We start from the raw sequence: 23650 nt of genomic DNA on the forward strand, positions 1-23650 counted from the left end.
GCAGCAGTCAATTCCGTATCGGATTTCACTGCTGCCACTCCGGAAATGATTTACACGTGACCGGAAATCAATTTTTTCACAACTGGAAGATCTCCTAACCACATCACATCGCCATATTGATTTCGCTCTGTGCTTTGTGCTTGCTGCTTGGTTGATTTCGCTCTGTGCTTTGTGCTTGCCGTGTGGTTGCTGCTGTATTTGAATTTGTTAACTTATATTGACCTCTGAGTTAATTTGTTTTGCTGTTTTTGTTCGTAAGTACTTAATATAGGTTTTATTCTTTTAAATATTGATTTGCGTACAGTGTGTTGACCATATGTTATCCACATGGTTGGACTCGATCGTAATTTTTCATAAACATATTTCTTAAATACTGTTCTTTTAACTTATTGTAATTATTTCAATATTACTTAATAACAATGGAAACGAATCCATAACTGCATCGCCATATTGATTTCGCTCCGATCTTTGTGCTTGGTGTGTGTGTGTCGTATTTTGAATGTTTAAGCTGGTATTGAGCATTACGCTTAGTTTTTTTGTATTTGTTCGTAAGTACTTAATATAGGTTTTATTCTTATAAATATTGATTTGCGTATAGTGTGTTGTCCATTCGTTATCCACGTGGCTGGCAATGACCGGGATTCAATAATCACAGTGGATATACCGATTTCCGTGAATATTTTTGGTCATTGTGGATAGGAACATCGTGAATATTCAAATCATTTTACTTTAAATTTCTAGTTTCAAGGATGGATTGTATTAGTTCAGTTTTATTAAAAATTAGTTCGGTAATTGTTCCGTATCACGTAGGTAGTTTATCCATTGACCCTGATGGCATGATCCTGTTGTACATGATGCCTGCTGTTTTAATTTAGTAGGAACATCAAAAGATCCAGAAAAAAAAAATTACAAATAATGTTAGGAAGTAAACAATCACGTTTGGATTTTTATCTGATCTGATAATAGGTACTATCATATTCATTGCGACTAGTCCCTCTTCCTTTAAAAAATATTAAAATTTCGGGAATACTTTTATTTTATGATACAAAATTCCTCTATTTAACACAACTTGCAGAGATACAAAATTCCAACTTGTTATTGCCGTTTATTAATTAAGATACCTGTACATTGATGCGGCCGTCCCAATTTTATTACCGAAATTATTACCGTTGGGTGTGCAACAGTATTTTAGGTAGTGCATGTAGCTGACCTAACCTAGCAAACTGCCCAGACTATTTTTCAGTACCTATTTTGAATCTTGCTAACCCAGCCTATTCAACTGATAGAACTATTTTACAGTTTTTCTTATCTAACCTAATGTAAATAATATTTAAAACTGTAAATGTTAGCTATCTGCAAACTAGTTTCAATAAATGTTTTGTAACTGAACATAATAAGGAAACAAAAAAAAATTTCCTTGTGTAATAATGTATTTATGTGGTTCCTATAAGTTACATATTAAAAAAGAATAAAGGGCCAATTAAAATGAAGCCCACCATTTAAGGTTAGTGATTTTTAAAATGATCATATTAATCCAACTAACCTCAATAATTCATTTTTAGACTAACCTGTAATATTTATTGATTTAGCTAACCTAGAATATAAAATTTACCCTGAAACTCTATTGTCTAACCTCGGAGATAACCACAATGGCAATATTTATCGTTATATAAGTCATAGATATGCCAATGCTGATGTGCGGAACTCTTGCCCTGTGTGTTGGCCATCTGTGGTTCTGCCTGCTGCGGTACATATGGTGGCAGGAATCCATAAATTTACAGTGATAAACGTGTACTTTCTTGTTGTGTCCAACATTTAAGTCTTACAATTATTGTTGGTGGGTATGTTACAAATTTTAATAAGAAATAGCTCACATTTGCTTAAAACAGTGCATAACATTGTTAGCATGTCAACCATACATACTGAGACATCTTTTAATGTAACAATTTAATCAACTGCATAAATGTATTAAAAGCTATCATTTCTGCAACTCATGGAACAGATAGAATAAATAAATTACATCAAATAAGATATAGGCCCTAGACCCATTCTACAATGGCGCTGAAATGGAGACAGATGTCTCAGAACTTTTCACTGTCATCTTCTGCTTCCACAATTTATGAAAACTTAACTTATAAGATTGCTCTTCAACCTTACCAAATATTTTAATTGAAAAAAATTCTTCCAAACCATTGCATGGGCAAAGTTTACATACATATTTAAAATAAATGACTATTAATTGAACACTAGATAGTCTTGTACTTCGGATAATTTTTTAACATGTTTATGACAGCAGCCAAGTACTCATGTTCTATTGGGTGCGTGGAGCAACGTAAACAGAACTCAGATTGCCGAGTTAATCCTTGCGGGTCATTTTCAATCTGCGTGCTACTATTCTGTGAGATCTGATTGTGTGAACCATCTCTGTTTCCATGTCATTGTATAACGGGCCTAAATAAACAGAAAATTACATTTTCTAAACTAATGAATACAGTGACACATAAATTTTTTTAGTGTGCTTGTTTAAAATAAAATTGATTTCTGTAATTTTCTTACATCAAGACTTTTCTGGAAATGAACTTAATAATAAATATCTGAAAATACTTTTTTCGAGTACTAGAAATGTATTGTATTTCCCTGAAAACAGCATCTTTGTATTCACTTTTTTCTTGGAAATCACTGTATATATCTTAAATTACAATACATAAACAGTGCCGTAGCTGTTAATATAATTATATGGTAATTATCTCGACTAGTCCCTCTTTAAAAAAATATTAAAAATTTGGAAATACTTTTATTTTGTGCTACAAAATTTCCTCTATTTAACCCTACTTGCGGAGATACAAAATTCCAACACGTTTAGGAGAAGTCGCCGTTTATTTATTAACATACCTGTACTTTGCTGCGGCAATCGCCATATTTTTTGTTTGCTGCGTGGGTTCTTGTATGTTTATTTTGGACAACTCATGATTAATGGTCGATTAGGTACAGTTAGCTACATTATAAATACTTTAAAACATTGTGGACGGTTGATTTGGTTAGTATAGCTCCATTTAAAGTACTGTAAAATAAACACGAACCCGTGCGGCAAACAAAAAATATGGCAACGGCCCCAACAATGTACCGGTATTGAAATGTTTAAACGGCGCATTCTCTTTAACGTTTCCTCAGACGAGACTAAATAGTACATATTTTGAATTATCCAATGGAAACCTTTCTATAAAAAACAATTGACTGCTACATCCAAGGTGATTAGACAACACTGTGCTATTTTGTCACTTGTAAGGTAAATTACCTATTGCATTCATACACCGTTTTTAGTAAGCAAGTAAAAGTACGTACAATTCATTTTGTACGTCATGATCACAATTCATATTACAAACAACATCGTAAGAATAAACCTTTATATGAAATTACAGTACCTACTTTAATATACTTAAAACCATTGTGGACTGTTAGATTATTAGAGCTACATTAAAATAATGTGAAATTGTGTGAATGGTTTGCTAGGTCTGGATACCTATATATTATATTGTTAATTCGTAATCAACCATTTATAATGATTTGAGAGTATTTTCAATTTCGCTAATCTTACCTAATCATCCGTCCTCAATGTTTTAAAGTATTTATAATGTAGCTAACCTAACCTAATCGACCATTAGTTATTTTGAGTTTAAAACAAACATACAAGGACCCACATGGCGGGAAAAAAATATGGCGACGGCCGCACCAATGTACAGGTATGTTAATGTATAAACGGCAATATCTACTAAACGAGTTGGAATTTCGTATCTCCGCAAGTTGTGTTAAATGGAGGAAATATTGTAATATAATATAAAAGTATTCCCAAATTTTTAATATTTTTTTAAGGAAGAGGACTAGTCGAGATAATTAACAATTATATATATAAAACACTATAATTTATGTAGAACTACAGGATCGTAGACCTAAGATTCACAACATTCTGTTGTGAGATTGATCATTTAGTTTAGGTTAGTAGTGGAAGCAAAAAATGGTGGCGGCGGTATCATTGGACAGGTATTGTATTGTATGCTGTAAACAGGAATTTCTACTGAATTTAGAAATGTCTTTAGACCTCGAAAAAAAAAATTTTTTTTATTTATTTTATTACGTATTTAACTACGGAAAAGTCACGGCACAAGAACTTTACCTTTTTTTCAATTGAACTGCTAATTACTAGTCTTATTTTAGTTGCCTCATTTGTAGCAAAATATAGCTAGTTGAACCAGTTAAAAAAGTAAATGGTTCATAGGTTGTATAGGAATATTTACTGACCTATTTTCTTTTGCAGTTTCAGATGGCGCTGATCATTGGGGATTCTCAGGTCAAGTACCTGAACCAGTATCTTTGGGATGGAATTACTTGCATTCCTAAACCAGGGTACAAGGTTCAGGATCTTGTGCCGATTATTGAAGAGGTTGGACCTTACTTCAATAAAGTAGTCCTCCATTGCGGAACCAACAATGTGCTGAGCGAGGATGCAGAGACCATCGTCGACCATATTTTGAATTTTGCAGAGACCTTGAAGAGGGTAAATTCGTATGCTACACTGATGGTGTCAGGCATCCTACCAAGGAAAATGAATGGCTACCGCTGTGAAACATCTGGCCAGCGTGTTGCTGGGATGAATGCCAAGTCAGCTTGCGTAAACGATATGCTGCGACAGTGTTTGCCAAACATGGAGGTAATGTTCATTGAACTGTGGGATTTCTTTTTGCAGCCTGGAATGATTTCTTTTGATGGACTTCACATCACGGCTCAAGGTTGCAAGTTGCTGTGCAGATCCTATGGGAAGTTTTGCAAGAGTAAGGTGCCCATCAAATTGTCTGTTCCTACAGAACAAAATGTTGCTGTTGTTTCCAGGATTACTACAATTTCTAGTAAGCAGCAAGGGGTCGCGGCATCTTTACCTTCTAATGAAGACTTTCCTTCCCTGGAAGAATCTTGTACACAGAAGCGTTTTGTACTCTCTCAGGTTCCAAAAGTCAAAAAACTACCTGCTTTTCAGAGAATGTCTCAGCGTTTGAAGGTTTTGCCTAGCCAGTTTACTTCAATTTCTTGTGTACCTTGTGTAGTCCAGAATTCCTTTGCCCCAGTAAATCCTGTTGTGCCATCAGCTGTTGAGTCTCTTAAAAGCAATTTTCAGGTTCCTGTGTGTACCCCATCTTCTGGACAGTCATCATCTCAGGCTAAAGTGTCTGGGCCACTACACAACGTATCTTCTGCACCTCATTCACCACTGCCATATTTTCAGCACAGTGCTTCAAAAAGGTTTTTTCGCCCAGTTCTGCCATGTATTGAATCATTTGTCCATGAAAACAAGTTTAATGTTTTGAATTCTGTAACAGAGAACGAAGATGCCAGCATGTTTGAAAGTAGTTTTGGTGGTAAAAAGTGCAGTAAAAAGATGAAAGATTGTAGGTTTAAGAATAGTGTAAATCCAAGGAAAGTTCGGAGCCGTCTGGTTGGAGGGGGAGCCACTTCATTATCAGAAGGTGTATCGTTCAGTAGTTATAAGGAATTTACAGAGGTTTATGAACAGTGGTTAGAAGAAGGACATCATCCAATGAGAGTGAACCATTCTGTAAGAAGTCCTGGTGGTGGTGATAATATTCCTTATGTGCAGGTAAAATATGTGTGTAAACATTTTGGTAAGCCTAGGATTAGAGGTAATGATGTTCGGCCAAATCAAAAGTATAATGCCAAAGGTTGCCCTGTACATGTAAAAATTATTTATAATAATAAGCTGAAATGTTATGTTGTGCGTAGTATGATTGATTGCCATAATCATGAAACTGGTCCAGATGTCATTATGCATTATCCTGATCAAAGATTACTTGATAAGGGGGAACAAGAGGCAATTGCCCCTTTAATCAAATATAACATGGGCACGAAAGAATTGAGACAGTTTATTGGGGATGAAAGTGGGAAAATGTTACAGAGTAAGGATGTTCACAATTTACGTCAGCGGGCAAAAGAGAATATTGTTGATGGGCGCAGTCAGGCAGCTTTGTTGGTAGATGAGCTAACGAAACTGCAAGAGGAAATTGGCTGTTCAGTTCATATAGAAACTGATGAAAATAATGAATTACTTTTTCTTGTAATGCAAACTAGTTTTATGAAAAATTTAGCTAGTAAATACAGTGATGTTTTGATGATAGATGGTACTTACAAGGTTAATGCTGAAGGTTATCCATTATATTGCGTTTTGTGTGAGGATGGGAAAGGGCATGGAAAACCTATTAGTTATGTGTTTGTCAGAAATGAAACAGAAGTAGTTCTTAGTAAAGCTTTTGTCAAAGTTTTGGACCTGAATCCTAACATGTTAAATTGCAAAGTAATGATAATGGACAAAGACAGGGTAGAAATGAATATAGTGTCAAAAATGCTCCCCCAATGCAAAATTATTTTATGCTCCTTTCATGTCTTGAAGGCTTTCAAAGAAAAAGTTGCGTCGTTAGATTGTACGAGAGAGAAGAAGGCACAGGTGGCGGCATGCTTGAAGCAGCTTCTTTATTCTTCGACAGAAGATTCTTATAACACTAATTTTCAGGTTTTGTTAAATGTTGCCCCTTCTGAATTTATGCAATACTATATTATAAACTGGGATAAATGTAAAGAGCTTTGGGTGTTTGCTTTCAGAAGGAAGGAGTTGACTTTAGGTAATAATACAAATAACAGACTGGAAAGCCATAACCAAAAGCTGAAACAGTATTTGAAGTCAAGCATGCATTTACCTGAGGCAGTGAAGGCACTATGTGATTTCATACGAGTTTTGGAAGTCAATTTTTCTCAAGAAGCTTTCAAAGAAATGAAGACTCATATTAATAAGAATTTTTCTGATAATATTCATTTACAGATATCTTCTCATTGCACTGTCGAAGCCACCAAATTAATATGTAGGCAGCTGGAAAAGTCTAAACAAGAAATGATATATGCTAATGGTAATGTGTCTTTTAATGGCTTCAGCTACTGTATAGGCAATAACTTTACAGTATGCAGTTGCACATTTTTTTCACAGTATTCTCTGCCTTGTGCACATTTGTTGTTTGCCAGAAGAGCTTGTGGAATGTGTGTATTTTCAGAAGATACTGTCAGCAGTAGATGGAAGAAAGATACATTTGTGGGTTCTTTGCCATCTTCTCAGAGTGAAATGTCTGTTTCCACATATGTTGTTGAGAAAACACTGCTGAGAAAGCCTCTTTCCGAAAGAGAGAAATATAACTTGGCTCTTTCCCATTTGAAACCAATTGCTTCTTTCATTGCGACATTAGGTGTAAAACAGTTCAATGACTGCATCAACAAGACCAATGAATTCTTTGGACAGCTACTACAAGATTTCCGGAGTACCAGCATGCACTTACCAGAACATAATTCTGTAGTTACTGATGGCAGTATTGGTTCCCCCCAACATGTCTCTGTTAATAGTCTTGCTAGTAGTTTCTGTGAAAATAATAATTTCAGCTGCCCAGCAGACGCTTCTTTGCTGCATGATGAGTTGGGAGAGTTTTTAAAGTTTACAGGTTCAAGTGTTCCCAGTGAAGAAAGTAATTTTTGTGAAAATGTTTCCTCTGCATCCACTTTACCTCTAACTGTATCTTCTTCCTTTAGTGTTAATGATAAGACTAAGTTTCAGTATGTTGATTGTCTACCAGAATCTAGGTATGATTCCGTTCTTTCTGAGCCAAACCTTTGTGAAAATGTTTTGCAGGAAAGCTTCAGTAGTAGTTTAATTGCAGATCCTAATGGATATGGTAATGAACCACAAAGTTTTGATAGTCTAGAAAGTCAATTCACTGGTAATAATTTGTCAAGTATTAGAAATCAATTAATTATTCCTAATGTTGTGAAGCGTAGGGGCCGTCCTAAGGGGTCTAGAACTCCTTTCCAAATTTTTCCACATACATCTAGGAAACGTAAGCTAGTCACCATCCCAGAAGTTGAAGATGTAGATGATCCACGTCAGGAAGCCTGCATTAAAGAAGATTTAAAGAGGTCTCGAACTCCTCAAATATTTCAACATTATTCTAGGAAATGTGAGCTGGCCACCATCCCAGAAGTGAAAGACGTAGATGACCCACCTCCAGAAGCCTGCATTCCGGAAAACCCCGTTACCTGTAAATACATTCAAAGTTCTTTGAAAATCCTTTCATCTAGAGAATGGTTGGACGATACAGTAGTTGCATGTGCTCAGAAGTTGCTTAAGCAACAGTATCCTTTTGTTAATAGTTTGCAGGATACTCTTTTGGGTACTGTTTTACAGTTTCAGAATGCAGATCAGCCGTGGGTACAAGTTATCTATTGCAATAAACACTGGGTTACCATCTCTGCTATTGAATGTCCAGAAGGTTATGTGGATGTGTTTGATTCTAAGTTCTATTCTAAAAATCGAAGTGTTGTAGAGCTGATTACTGTGCAGGCAGCTGAACTCATGAAATTCAGGGGCCGTAAAATAACACTACACTATCAAGTCCCCCAAGAACAGAAGGGCTCTGATGACTGTGGCCTTTTTGCAACTGCCAGAGCGGTAGCTTTATGTAATGGATTCTCAATGCATGGTCGAGCTTTTGTGCAGGCACAGATGAGGTCACATCTGCTTAAATGTTTGCAGGAGGGCTCCATTGAACCTTTTCCCACAGTTCCTGTAAGACAGAAAACTTTTTCCACTGAAATTAAGTGTAACATATTTTGTGTTTGCAGGTTGCCCCATTCACGAAGCACAAACTTCAAAACTTTAAATGCTATGGTGCAGTGTGATAGTTGTAAAGAATGGTACCACTTAAGCTGTCTCAATAAGGTTATTGATGTTGATGAAAAGTACATGTGTAATTTGTGTGATTTGTAATAATGTTGCTCATATGTATTTTTTTACTCTTAGGTTCTCACCAGGTACCACCTTGAATAAAAAGTTTGCCTTATGTCTCCCCCATATCTGATCTTTGTAAGGCGTTTGATATTGTAGGATTTCATTTTATTTAATTACCACCAGGATGTGAGATATGCAGAGCTATGTTCACAGTGATTGGACTATCAATGCCATACATGCCTACAGTTTAAAGTTTACACTGCCTATACAATTCAAAATGGTCCGAAGCACGCAGGTATATGTACAATCCCCTCGGGTTCACTGCCTGTGTTCTTAGGGCTGACTCCCTATGCCTGAAGGGCGCGACCCGCCTGGTAGGTTTCACCTGCAGTGCCGGCCGCGTTTCGGAAAGGCATGGGATTTTGAATCATATTAATAAAATACACTCCTACCTCACCACTTAATAATAGCCAATTAATTCTCTTAACTTCTCTGCAAATCTCTCTCCTAGCTAATTCAAAATGGTCCGAAGCATGCAGGTGTAGGTTTTGACCCACGTAGGGTTCACTGCCAGTGTTGTTAGGGCTGACTCCCTATGCCTGAAGGGCGAGACCCGCCTGGCAGGCTTCACCTCCAGTGCCGGCCGCGTTTCGGAAGGCATGGGATTTTGAATTAACAAAGCTAGTTCCGTAAACTTATCATCACCTAATAAATATCTTTTCCGTTCCCCGGGGTACGTAAAATTTTACAGCCACACCACTACAACACACGCGACAATCCACACACACGTCGTAGCACCTTGTCAAGGCAGAATCATGCAGGTGAACTGGTAGAGGGAGCTGCCCCAGCCCTCGCTGGGGATCCGGGCCGAGAGACATGCATGCCTGTCAGGGCAGGGCTCTGGGGGCATGTACAGTAGTTTTAAGTCTATATTTAATATAAAAAATAAAATTTAAAAAATTTAAAATATATAAAATAAAACAAATTTTGGACGAGGGCATTTCTCTGCCCAAATAATAATAAAATAGGACGACCTTCATTGGGAATACAATCCACTAACTCCACTTTTTTTTTAACAGGTTATAGCAGACAACAGCCAGGGGGCTAGGTACAGCAATACTGGCTTAGTCTAACTTTGACAGAGCTATTTTGGAACGCAATAGTTCGGTCCCTAAGGCTGCCAGAAGTTTACTAATCCATGTAATTTCTTTTACCGTTCACCAACACGACCACACGATTATATGCCTGAACTACCTGTTACATGCACTAATGGGCTAACTACCCATGCATGTTCTGTGTTCCCAGGGGTTCGGAGGAGCGGCTCGCACAGCTTTACACTACACGCCACACCCGAGTTTAACTAGGTCACTTGATATTACAGCACACTGACAAGGCTCTAATGCACACCAACACGACACTACATCACGCCAGTTAGCCAATCTGACTGGTGGGGAGCTTCACTCCCCCGCCAAATTAGGTACACGTAACTTTTCTAGGATTACACAACCTACCAGCGCACACACAGGCCCGTGTGCCAAACCTATCCCACAAGACACGCACCCCCGCCGTCGATTCAAATTATTCTTCACCAGTGTGGGGTGCACCTGATTTACTATGCACTTAGCGAGTTATAGAAACTTCTGTTTCTGGCCTCGCCCACGCTTACTGCCCCGGATGGCAATATGATGAATCGGCGGCGTAGTTATTTACATTTTACCTTTTGGTATCAAAGCGTAATATAATGCATGCAGTAAATTAATAATTTTCAACATTTAATAATGAATCAATCTGTTCATGTTTTTCAGATAGTTTATGTTTTTCAGATTGTGAAGGACGCCCCCTGTAAGGGTTAGTGTATTGGAGTATTGCTATCAAAATTTTATTTTGCATTATAAATGCTTTATTATTATACTGTTATTACTGTGTAGTTGTTTACATTTTACCTTTTGGTATCAAAGCATAATATAATGCATGCAGTTAATTAATAATTTTCAACATTTAATAATGAATCAATCTGTTCATGTTTTTCAGATTGTTTATGTTTTTCAGATTGAGAAGGACGCCCCCTGTTAGGGTTAGTGTATTGGAGTATTGCTATCAAAATTTCATTTTGCATTATAAATGCTTTATTATTATACTGTTATTACTGTGTATTTATTTACTTTTTACCTTTTGGTATCAAAGCGTAATATTTAATCATTTTCTGTTCATGATTTTCAGATTGTGAAGGACGTCCCATTGTAAGGGTTAGTGTATTGGTTTGACCATGGATTTAATAGGCCTCTTGGGGAAACTCACCATGTAAAAAAATGAGTTAACGCATTGAGCGCTGTACCTCTTGAGACAGATTTGTCTCAAAGGTGATGTGGAAACCAGCGTATGTTTCTAGGATGTGAGAATTATTCAGAAGCAATCATGGAGTGTAAGTTAGCTACTAGGGGACCCTAGGCGCAGAGTCCCTCCCCTGACCTGGTTGCCTCGGTTGACTTATCACCACCCAAGCCAACATTCCTGCAGCGAGCACCAGTGAGAGCACCCAGACCAGTATGGCTTGTTAAAAAAAAATATGTGATTTAATGATATTCTTGCATAATAAAAATGATCATTAAATAGTGAGTGATTGTTTTATTCAACTACCAGAAGTAGAAGGAACTTATAGACCAAAATTATTCTTGTCATTGATACATGCAAATCATTTATATTTTGTACATACATATTAAATCTAAAGCAATTAAATTTAAGAAAATAAATTATGTATGTGATATTTAACACAAAAAAAAATTCACACTAAAACACAAGAAATTAATTTGGAATCAAATCATGTATTACCACAAAACAAGTGTCAGCAAGGAAAATGCTTCCTGAAAGGTAGTTAATCTTGCCTACAAAAAGTTATTTATTTAATTGAACCTACCCCATTAATCGTAACTACTTAGTTATTTAGAATACAGACTTTTTAAGCAATAAAGCATATTTTTTTACACAATCTCAAAAGTGGGGTGGCAGCAAGGTAACACCTTCCTGAGGATATCCAGCTCCATAATACTTATATTTTTAAGATAATAAATTTTTGTATAATGTATGGGATATTTACACACACGAAAAAGGTACGATTTCACACTACATGAAAAAAAAATTTAAATTGGCAATCAAATTTGTGTATCACCTACCAAACACTGAGTGTCTGCAAGGAACATGCTTCCCGAAAGGTAACATTAATCAAGCCTTCAAAAATTATTTATTTAATTGAACCTACCTCATTAATCGTATTACTTGGTTATTTAGAATTCAGACTCATTTTTGCAAAAAAAAAAAATTAGTGGAGTAGCAGCAAAAAAATTAAATTTTTAATCAAAGCATGCCTGTGTATCACCTACCAAAAACCGAGTGTCAGCAAGGAAACAGTTTCCCGAGGATCACCAACACTTAACTACTGAAATTTTTAAGATAAAAAATTTTTGTATTTATGTTTTGTATATTTTACACAAGATAAAATTACATTTTCACATTAATTAACAAGAAAAAAAATTAAATTTGGATTTAAAGCATGCCTGTGTATCACCTACCAAAAACCGAGTGTCAGCAAGGAAACACTTTCCCGAAGGTCACCAATACCTAACTACTGATATTTTTATGATAATAAATTATTGTTTTTATGTTTTGTATATTTTACACACGATAAAATTACATTTTCACATTAATTAACAAGAAAAAAAATTAAATTTGGATTTAAAGCATGCCTGTGTATCACCTACCAAAAACCGAGTGTCAGCAAGGAAACACTTTCCCGAGCTTCAGCAACACCAAATTACCGATATTTTAAGATAATAAATTTTTGTATTTATGTTTCGTATATTTTACACAAGATAAAAATTAATTTTCACACTAATAAACAAGAAAAAAAAATTAAATTTTGATTCAAAGCATTCCTGTGTATCACCTACCAAAAACCGAGTGTCAGCAAGGAAACACTTTCCCGAAGGTCACCAACACCTAACTACTGATATTTTTAAGATAATAAATTTTTGTATTTATGTTTTGTATATTTTACACAAGATCAAATTACATTTTCACACTAATAAACAAGAAAAAAAAAATTAAATTTGCAATCAAAGCATGCCTGTGTATCACCTACCAAAAACCGAGTGTCAGCAAGGAAACACTTTCCCGAGCTTCAGCAACACCAAATTACCGATATTTTAATATAATAAATTTTTGTATTTATGTTTCGTATATTTTACACAAGATAAAAACTAATTTTCACACTAATAAACAAGAAAAAAAATTAAATTTGCAATCAAAGCATGCCAGTGTATCACCTACCAAAAACCGAGTGTCAGCAAGGAAACACTTTCCCGAGCTTCAGCAACACCAAATTACCGATATTTTAAGATAATAAATTTTTGTATTTATGTTTCGTATATTTTACACAAGATTAAAATTAATTTTCACATTAATTAACAAGAAAAAAAAATTAAATTTTGATTCAAAGCATGCCTGTGTATCACCTACCAAAAACCGAGTATCAGCAAGGAAACACTTTCCCGAAGGTCACCAACACCTAACTACTGATATTTTTATGATAATAAATTTTTGTTTTTATGTTTTGTATATTTTACACACGATAAAATTACATTTTCACACTAATAAACAAGAAAAAAAATTTAATTTGCAATCAAAGCATGCCTGTGTATCACCTACCAAAAACCGAGTGTCAGCAAGGAAACTCTTTCCCGAGCTTCAGCAACACCAAATTACTGATATTTTTAAGATAATAAATTTTTGTATTTATGTTTCGTATATTTTACACAATATAAAAATTAATTTTCACACTAATTAACAAGAAAAAAATAAATAAATTTTGATTCATAGCATGCCTGTGTATCACCTACCAAAAACCGAGTGTCAGCAAGGAAACACTTTCCCGAAGGTCACCAACACCTAACTACTGATATTTTTATGATAATAAATTTTTGTTTTTATGTTTTGTATATTTTACACACGATAAAATTACATTTTCACACTTATAAACAAGAAAAAAAATTAAATTTGCAATCAAAGCATGCCTGTGTATCACCTACCAAAAACCGAGTGTCAGCAAGGAAACACTTTCCCGAGGATCACCAACACTTAACTACTGATATTTTTATGAGACTTAATTTTTGTATTAATGTTATTGATATTTTAATAAAGAAAAAAATTTTTCACACTTATTGAAAAGAAAAAAAATTAAATTTGGATTCAAAGCTTGCCTGTGTATCACCTACCAAAAACCGAGTGTCGGCAAGGAAACACTTTCCCGAGCTTCAGCAACACCAAATTACTGATATTTTTAAGATAATAAATTTTTGTATTTATGTTTCGTATATTTTACACAAGATAATTTTACATTATCACACTAATAAACAAGAAAAAAAATTAAATTTGCAATCTAAGCATGCCTGTGTATCACCTACCAAAAACCGAGTGTCAGCAAGGAAACACTTTCCCGAGTTTCAGCAACACCAAATTACTGATATTTTTAAGATAATAAATTTTTGTATTTATGTTTCGTATATTTTACACAAGATAATTTTACATTATCACACTAATAAACAAGAAAAAAAATTAAATTTGCATCTAAGCATGCCTGTGTATCACCTACCAAAAACCGAGTGTCAGCAAGGAAACACTTTCCCGAAGGTCACCAACACCTAACTACTGATATTTTTATGATAATAAAGTTTTGTATTTATGTTTTGTATATTTTACACAAGATAAAAATTCATTTTCACACTAATTAACAAGAAAAAAAAATTAAATTTGCAATCAAAGCATGCCTGTGTATCACCTACCAAACCCGAGTGTCAGCAAACAAACACTTTCCCGAAGATCACCAACACCTAACTACTGATATTTTTAAGACAATAAATTTTTGTATATATGTTTTGTATATTTTACACAAGATAAAATTAAATTTTCACGCTAATTTACCAGAAAAAATAATTAAATTTGCAATCAAAGCATGCCTGTGTATCACCTACCAAAAACCGAGTGTCAGCAAGGAAACAGTTTCCCGAGGATCACCAACACTTAACTACTGATATTTTTATGATACTAAATTTTTGTTAATGTTTTTGATATTTGAATCAAGAAAAAAACTTATTTTTACACTAAAATTGACAAAAAAAAATTAAGTTTGGTCAAAGCATGCCTTTGTATCACCCACGAAAAACAGTGTGTCAGCAAGGAAATATGTACTATCCGAGGGGTAGCTGCTAATTCATATATGTACTATAATAGTACAAGTACCTCCTTTTACCAGTAATAAAGTAGTTACTTTATCTACAGCATTTATATTGCTTTGCTAAGTAAATATTTTTTTAAAAATTTAATTCGCAATTTTAACTATATGTAAATATTATTAGTTAATTTACATATCTTTGTTACTGAGATATTATATTTATAATAATGATAATTGTGTTTAAATAGTCCGCTCTTGAATTATTGAAGTGTCAGCATCTTATTTCAATTGTATGCTGCTGCCCGATAGATGCTCCTTGCTGCTGCCACTCGAGTATTTGTAACATATTTTGTGTAACCAATGAGAGAGCAGTGACGTCATACCGGAGTGTCAGCAGTGATATCCGACTCGGAGTTTGCTGCTGCCACTCACTCGAGTGGCAGCAGACTCGGCCATTTCCTCGGGGAGTATTTTATTCGTGGCGATGCTAATTTCGGCGTTTTTGGTGTGAAAATTACGTCAAAATACTGGGCAATAGTAATCGACGCCCTGTAATTGAATGCAGAAGAATCACATTCAAATCACGTGAGTGACGACGTATTTTACGAACGACCTTAATCGTCCAGAGTTAAGGTATGGTCTGCATCATCGTAATATTGGAACGCTGACGTAAATTTTACCGTCAACGTATGCGAACTGTATTAGTATAAACTTTGGATAATCATCAAATTAATTTAATATTGACTTTCGGCGATTATCGGCAAAAACACTGAACAAACCCCAAAACTTTTTTACTTTGTGTACAATTTCAGGAACTTTATTTATATTATTTTATTTTATTCAAGAGTCAGGTTATCTACTACATCCCATAGACTGTATCTAATATTTGTTTGTAACTTCCATGACTCGAGGTTTCTCATACCATGGTTAATGCAATAAAAATAATTATTGATAGTGTTATTTTGTGTTACCTATTGATTACCTCTGGCGCCCTATTGTTAATTCCAGAGATAGTGTTCACTAGTAATTTAAAAAAAGAAAATCTTAATTCCTTCAAGTACACGTTTGTGTACACTGCAAATATTGAGTTCTGTTAAAACGTAAACTAAAATATGTAGGTATATGTGGTGTTAATATACCTACCACCATACAAAAACATATATTCTTCATGTTGACCGCCATCCAGTTTATAAATACTTGCCCTTAAAAATGCCTTTTGAAAACTCCTGACAACACAAAATGCCAATTTCAAGGGCTTTTAAAACATAAGATAAAATATGTGCATTATAGTAGGTATGCATGCATTTGTGTACATACCTACCACTATAAGTTTGTTTCTATTATAAATTAATACAAAATGTATTAATTGCTTCATGTTTTAAAACAAAAATTGAGTAATTGTGCTGTATCACGCATCCAAGTTTATCCCTTGATGGTATGATCCTGTAAACAAAGATCCTGTGGTACGTGATGCTCGCTGTTTTAATTTAGTACGTCAAAAGATCCCGGGGACTAGTGCATTTTATGATTCCATAACATTACTAATGACGTCACCAAGGTGGCATCGCTTACGTCATTACCACCCAAACATTCTTATGGGACAAGCGCGGGAATATGGGGGTTCTGGGTGGGAGAACTATAAACACACTATTTCTCATGTAAAACATTTTTTGAATATTATGTTTTATCAGTATCGTAAACTACATTATAATACCCCCTCCCTTGGTTCTAGTCTATTTTGCGATACTGAAATTTCATTATTAAAGACATTATTTCCGTAGGTACATGACATAAATTACATCTTTATCATGAATTATAAACTGGTCCTATTTGTTATAAAATGTTGTGATTCTGAAAAATAAAAGTAGCGAGAGACGTGAGTTATAAAGAATTAAAACCGGTACTTCACTAGAACAGCTGAACTGTAGTCTACTTCTCGATACTGCAATCATTTTTTCTTTTATTTATTACTTTCAATAAATTATTTACTGGTATCGCAAAATACAATAGACCATTTGGGATTTGAGTCTTCTTCACAATACCGTGAATATATTTCCTATGAATTCTTTCTTTTAATACATTAATAATCGATATTGCTAAATACACTATACCGGGTGGGTACTGTAGTGTATTTCACAATACCACGATTCTTTCCCGTTTTAGCACATACAGTAGACAGCGTGAAACTGCATTCTACTTCTTTATAACTGTGAAATTTTTTTTAAAATTATTTCTTTACAATTTAATTATCATTATAGCATAATAGACTATACTGCATGTGACTGTATTTTACTTCAAAATACCCATGGAATATTATCTCGAAACATCATATTTATAATTAATCAAATACTGGTATCACAAATTACACTCCAGTCTATTTCATGTTACAGTGAAGTTTTATCTTGTAATATTATCTTCCATAATTTATTGACTGGTATCGCAAATTATACTACACAGCAAAAAATTTATTGGAGAAGTCTCTGTTTCACCACATAAAATACCAATTTCTCTAAGAAACCTTGTTTGTAATTAAATCTATTGTATGAAAACCTATATCAATATTTCACCTAAATTAAATACGCAATTGTCACCTAACACACAACAATACATACACATAAAACGTTTAAAAATCACAAAAACTTTGCATCCATTCAACCCTACTTACCTTTTTGTTTTTACTGCAGTGATTCTACACTTTAAATTTTTTTTTTACAGTTGCATTATTCACACCAAATCCATTTTCCATTCCTCCATTTTATTTTCCTATCTCGCTTAATGCTAATTATTATGTAGTTTATTTATGATATATTCGTAATATTACACTAATAAGACAGCTCATTGAGCTATTTCACAGTAATAATAATTGTGCTAAGTTCATTTTAACAATTCAAAATGCTACCAATTCAACTAATTGAATATTACCTTATAATCATACTTTTATAAATTGTAACTAACAAATATTTTACCAAGTGAGACAAAGAAACAAGCATGTTTAAAAACGTGTAAGTGGGCATTGACGTGGTACCTGCTATGGTCGCCAACCCGCTAATATCCGTCCCCGCTGGGGCACGCACCCTCGATCATGGCCGTGCAGGGCCGCTGCCCAGTGAATCCCTGCCCCCGTAAGAATGTATGTCTCATTTTAATCTGGTGAAATTCCCAGAAAGGAAAGTTCACTGTAAGAATGTGTGTGGCCCCTTCAGCGCATTATAGTAAATAAACACTCATTCTTTGTGGGTACCGCCTTCAGTTTAAGTAGGTATGTAATATTAAATGGCATGATCCAAGCAAGTATCGAACAATCTTCCGTTCGACTCTAGCAGCCAATAATTATTCATAACATAAATAATCACATAAATCATAAAACCTTTTAAATTAATGTTCAATGACATTTAATTGTAAAGGAATGCTGTAAGACTGTTAGTTTGTAAGTCTATGTAAGAGTAGTTAAGTTTTGTTTGCATGTAATTGGCGCGAAAGCATACTTCCGCCCCTCCCGCACCCCTTCCCCATCTCTGGCAGTCTGCATCCAGCCTCCGTTCAGAGCTCACGCGTTGAGCGTCGCGGGAGAGCCTTCAAAGTTGAAACTTTGAGCGATTCGTTCTGTTCCATGAGTAATTAAACTGGAGCCGTGGTCTACGCTAACCGCTGTGACTCCGAACCATTTCACAGGAGGGATTAACCTTCTGCAGCTGCAGCTCACCGCCAGGTGACCCTCCCGTGTGCGGCACTAGCCGACTCCCGTCCGAGATCTGCGGGTAATTGTGTCGCGCACACTCCTACCGACTGCACTATCATCCTATACAGATATTTGTGTGTAGAACCCACTCCACGGGACTGACCAGTTATGGTATCTAGCACACTGTCCGCGGGACGAATGGTTGAATAGACTTCGGCAGAATCAGGTCGCGAGTGTTTATAGTACCTGGTTTTATAGTGTGTGATGTGCCAACGCGGCTGTGTAGCATCCCGACAAATGCATGAGATTCAAGTCTATTGACCAAACTGTTTTAACCCGTCTACGCTAGTTAGGCATCAACATCTTAAGCTGAGCAGCGGAGTGCTGCAATAATAGTTATAATAGGTCACCAACTATCGCAGTCTCGAACTCTGTGCACCACCACATGGGGTGACGACCCACCTCTCTCTGGTGTTTAGCTCCGGAGACTAGCCGGGCGCTCTTTGCGGACATTCACATCCACAACACTGGGTTCTTCCCGAGGTTTTGGACATAGCACCGCCGGTGATGGCCCAATAACAAACTTAAATCCTAAGTGAAAGAAAACCATCTTGTTTTTTTCATTTAGGCTAACAGGCGTGTAGTTAAAATCCTTTGAAGTGTTATTTTATGTATCAATAATATATGACATTCGTTTCTTAATGTAATATACAGTAGAATCCCGCTGGTGCGACCCCTCACGGTTTCCGGAAAAACTGACTTACAAACGGAATGGTCGCAATATAGAATTCGGGCCAATTTTTACCCCCCTCAATATATCCAAATACATAAAAAAATCGCCTTTGTTCGCATAGATTTCATATTCAAATAGTCTATGGTGTAAAAATGACAACTTTTTAAATTCATATTACACCTCGGACTCGCATACCCCCGAACAATGGGTTCCGATAAATACTCGCGCTAAGTGAATTCACGTCACGCGAGTTCGGCTATGCTAGCCAGCTGGTTGTTATTTTCGTTCAAAACGTGGCGAGGGAACTTGTGTGGTTCAGGTAGAAAACATTCTGCTATAAAGGAATGATATAAGAACAATGCTATCCTGAAATGCTGTGACATGTTTTTGGAGTAGATAATCACAGCGACAGACAGACAGGATGCGCTCCCGCCCTTGCCATCAGCGATGTTTATTTTGACAGCTCAAGCAATTATCTTTTCCACGTTCCTTCACAGCGTAAAAAAAAAAAAAAAAAAAAAAAAACGAAAATAAAACACGTGTGGACGGGTAAGTGAGGGGAAGGAGAGCGGTACTGCTGGCTGCGCACGCATCTACTCGCCAGTCGCCACTGTCTGGCGACACAGACACCTGTATTTTATTCACGGGCTGACGATGGAACGTAGCAAAGTAAATGTGTTTGCCGACTTGGGCAGGCAAAATTTTTTGACTTCGGGCGGGCTCGGGTGTAAAATTGTCCAAACTTTTCAGGCTCGGGCAATCTCGGTCGGCCTTGAACACTACTTTGTGACTGAGCAATGAACATGCGCCGTGCGTGCGTGCAAGTGCGTATATGTGTGTGTGTGTGAGAGAGAGAGAGAAAGAGAGAGAGAGAAAGCAGAGAGAGAGAAAGAGAGAGAGAGAAAGAGAGAGAGAGAAAGAGAGAGAGAGAGAGAGAAGAGAAGAGAAAGAGAGAGAGAGAAGAGATGAGAGAGAGAGAAAGAGAGAGAGAAGAGAGAGAGAAGAGAAGAGAGAGAGAGAAAGAGAAGAGGAGAAAGAGAGGAGAGAGAGAAAGAGAGAGAGAGAAGAGAGAGAGAAGAGAGAGAGAAAGAGAGAGAGAAAGAGAGAGAGAGAGAGAAGAGAGAGAGAAAGAGAGAGAGAAGAGAAGAGAAGAGAGGAAGAGAGAGAGAGAAGAGAGAGAAAGAGAGAGAGAGAGAAGAGAGAGAGAGAGAGAGAGAAGAGAAAGAAGAGAGAAAGAGAGAGAGAGAAAGAGAAAGAGAGAGAGAGAAAGAGAGAAAGAGAGAAAGAGAGAGAAGAGAGAGAAGAGAAAGAGAGTCAGAGAGAGAAGGGGGGGGGGCTCGCTCTCTCTTTTATCTCTGTCCTCCCCCTCCCACAAATATATTGGCTGGCAGGTCTCGCCCTCTTCACCTTCTTTATCTTATCTCTCACGCACACTTGAAGCACCTAATACTTCGCGCCCCTCAAATTTTTCAATTGATAATTACAGCTTTCCTTATTTACTGCATTTATAATTTCTTCTCTCTTTTATTAAGAATCGTGAAAGAGAGTAGACTTCAGAATTCTATATTGCTGTGCTATCTTCGTTTTGGAAATTGTCTTCTTATCTACTTTTTTTCATTAGCGACAAACTGGCTCGCTTTACACTCATTTTCAGGAATCCACGAGTCCGTGTAAATTCAAAAACGAGTCACAATCGTCAAACGGGACTGGGACGGCAATAGACGTGCGCGTAGATGCTATCAGGTGATGCGTGCAGTTTACCGGTATTGGCTAACGTGGACAGTCTAGAGGGGTGGTATCTATTTTTTTCAGTCTTTTGTTTGCCTGCCTGCTTAGAGTACAGCGCTCGTCAAGATAAACGTGAACACATAGTGGCCAACAAAGTGTAACAGACTTGATTTTCAGCCGATTTTACTCAAATTTTCGACTTTCTCTGCTAAAATTTTTCACGGTTTCTCAAAAAATGGTCATATAAACGGAATGGACGCATCAGAGGGGGGTCGCATCGGCGGGATTCTACTGTAGGTTAATTTTTCTTGTTCAAGTTAATTAGGTACTTGTGATCATATCATTTATTCTTATTATAAGTAAATCATAAAGTATGTCACAAAGCCTATTGAGTATGAAATAACCAAACCAATGAACTACTAAATTCATTTAAAACACTTATCAAATTGCTTCAGCACTTCATACGGGATTTATGTAACTTAAATACGAGGTTCACGAGAATCAGCCATTTTCTACACTGCGATCTGAACAAGCAATTGCTTCAGAAATGGCTGCAGCAGTCATGGCAAAGACAGTCTTATTCATGTTCTTAAGCACAGTCTCAACGACTATTTAACATGCTTCTGCGATGGTGTTCTCAAGCAACGACTATGAGACAGAAGAATGCCCTCTCAGAAATAAGAAACATGGGACTATCATAAGATGGTCATCATCAAGACTGTCTTGTTTGCGATCACTTGAGATTATCTCAAGCAATGTCTATGGCACACAAATAGTTAAATAAGAATGCATATGAGAATTTCTTGACACAGGTATTGCTCAAGACATAAATATGAATACCATCCCTCTCTGTGAAAGATGTGTGCAATATTTTAGTTTACATTTTGATAGCCCTCAAAATTGGTAGTTTGTGTTGTCAAGAGGGCTCATCAGGCATTTTTAAGGCCGGATGTTGACAAACTGGGAAGCTTTCAGCCTGTAGCTAATATGTAGGTATTCTTATAGTGTATACTAACGCATATGTACCTACTATAAAGTACATATTTTAGTTTACGTTTTACAAGCCCTCGAACGTGGAAGATTGTGTTTGTATGCAGCTCTCAACCTGCATTTTTAAGAGCATATATTTACAAACTAGGATGCTGTCAATCTGAAGCTGTTATGTTTTCTTATAGTGGTAGATGCTACTAATTACAATCCAGCAGAGTACCTTTTTCTAACCATCTTAACATTGTGAATGGAGGCCTTTAGAGGGTGAAAATATTGTGTTCATTTTATAGCCCCTTAAGTTAGCCCGATTACGATCTAATGTGCCAAATTAACACTAAAATTTGCATCCCGGAAGTAGACAAGTATGTTGATTTAAAACATTGTGTATTGTAAGGTAAGATTCCCCCAATACAGAGTACAAAATTCTGTTTTAATATCGTAGCCTGTTAACTGTGGCAATTCAATACTGGTTTCCTTTCAAAAGTACCAAGTGCTTTTCATAGTTTATTTACCCATTTGTTTAAAACACTTTAATGGATTAATTTTTTTTTTCATTTGGTAAGATATGTTTTATGTTATTTTCGCACTAAAGCCCCGAGTTTGTCTCACTGTAGCAATATAGTATTATGGTATGTGTTCCAATCACAGCTAACGTCATTTCAGTACATAACCATTGGTGGTTTACATTCCATTTCTAACTTAATTCCTTTCACTGAACAGCCTCTGCCGTCTAGGGATTCAACTTTGACGTCCGCTGATTTATCTTGTTCTTCCTGTGTTCTTGCATGTTGTCCATTCTTGAGGTTTTTCCTGTGACATACCGTATAAACCAGAGCAGGAAATGGTGAAGTCTGCGTGGACACATCTGGCGTGTTGCGTGCTGTGTCTTGCAGATGGCGACAGAACGCACGTGCCTCGAGGATCCAGTGAGGCTGGAGCCGTGTGACGGAGGGTTGTCGAGCGTGAAGGAGGAGGTCAAGGTAAGGGCTGGTAATTATCTACATTGGCGTCTTTTCCATGGGGGGGATCACATAACGGGGATGACCTTCATTTCCCCCAAAAACAGTTTTTTGAATTCTTACTTAATTGTAAGAAACTCAGAAGTGGGTAGGGCCACGAATTTGAGGGGAATTACAGCGAATGTAAAATCTTACATCAATATTATTCATTTTCAATTTGCTGAAACACACCAATTTTCCCAGACTTCAAGGCTGTTTTGGAGGATTTCACGTCAAATAAGCAGTTTTCATTTCAAAAACTACGGGAACCTCTTGGAGTTCAAAGAATTTTTTAAAATGAATTGATTTTATTTTCTTGATTTAGCCAATTTTATTACATTACAAATTTTGCAAAAAAAAAAAAAATCTTTGAGTTTGCATATTTCTGATTTCTGGTTACTCAGGAAGAAATGGTGTTAGAAAGCTCTAATTATTCTCATTTTAATGAATTTTAATGTGACATATAATTTGA

General features: G+C 36.1%; 2 protein-coding genes across 2 annotated transcripts in view; both read left to right on the forward strand.

Moving 5' to 3' along the window:
* Positions 1-23154, forward strand: part of LOC134540487 (gastrula zinc finger protein XlCGF26.1-like) — a 206645-nt gene extending 183491 nt beyond the window's left edge. Inside the window, exon 5 of the mRNA XM_063383287.1 lies at positions 23074-23154. Coding sequence (XP_063239357.1) covers positions 23074-23110 — 37 coding nt within the window. The 3' untranslated portion in view covers positions 23111-23154. The remainder of the gene's footprint in view (positions 1-23073) is intronic.
* LOC134540271 (uncharacterized) lies at positions 64-18763 on the forward strand. Its single transcript, XM_063382929.1, has 3 exons — positions 64-254; positions 4313-7820; positions 18723-18763. The coding sequence occupies exons 2-3, from the start codon at positions 4319-4321 to the stop codon at positions 18761-18763; spliced, it is 3543 nt and encodes a 1180-aa protein (XP_063238999.1). The 5' UTR covers positions 64-254; positions 4313-4318.
* Positions 23155-23650: the final 496 nt, after the last annotated feature.

Source organism: Bacillus rossius, chromosome 16 (genome assembly GCF_032445375.1).
Source record: "Bacillus rossius redtenbacheri isolate Brsri chromosome 16, Brsri_v3, whole genome shotgun sequence".
Lineage (NCBI taxonomy): Eukaryota > Metazoa > Arthropoda > Insecta > Phasmatodea > Bacillidae > Bacillus > Bacillus rossius.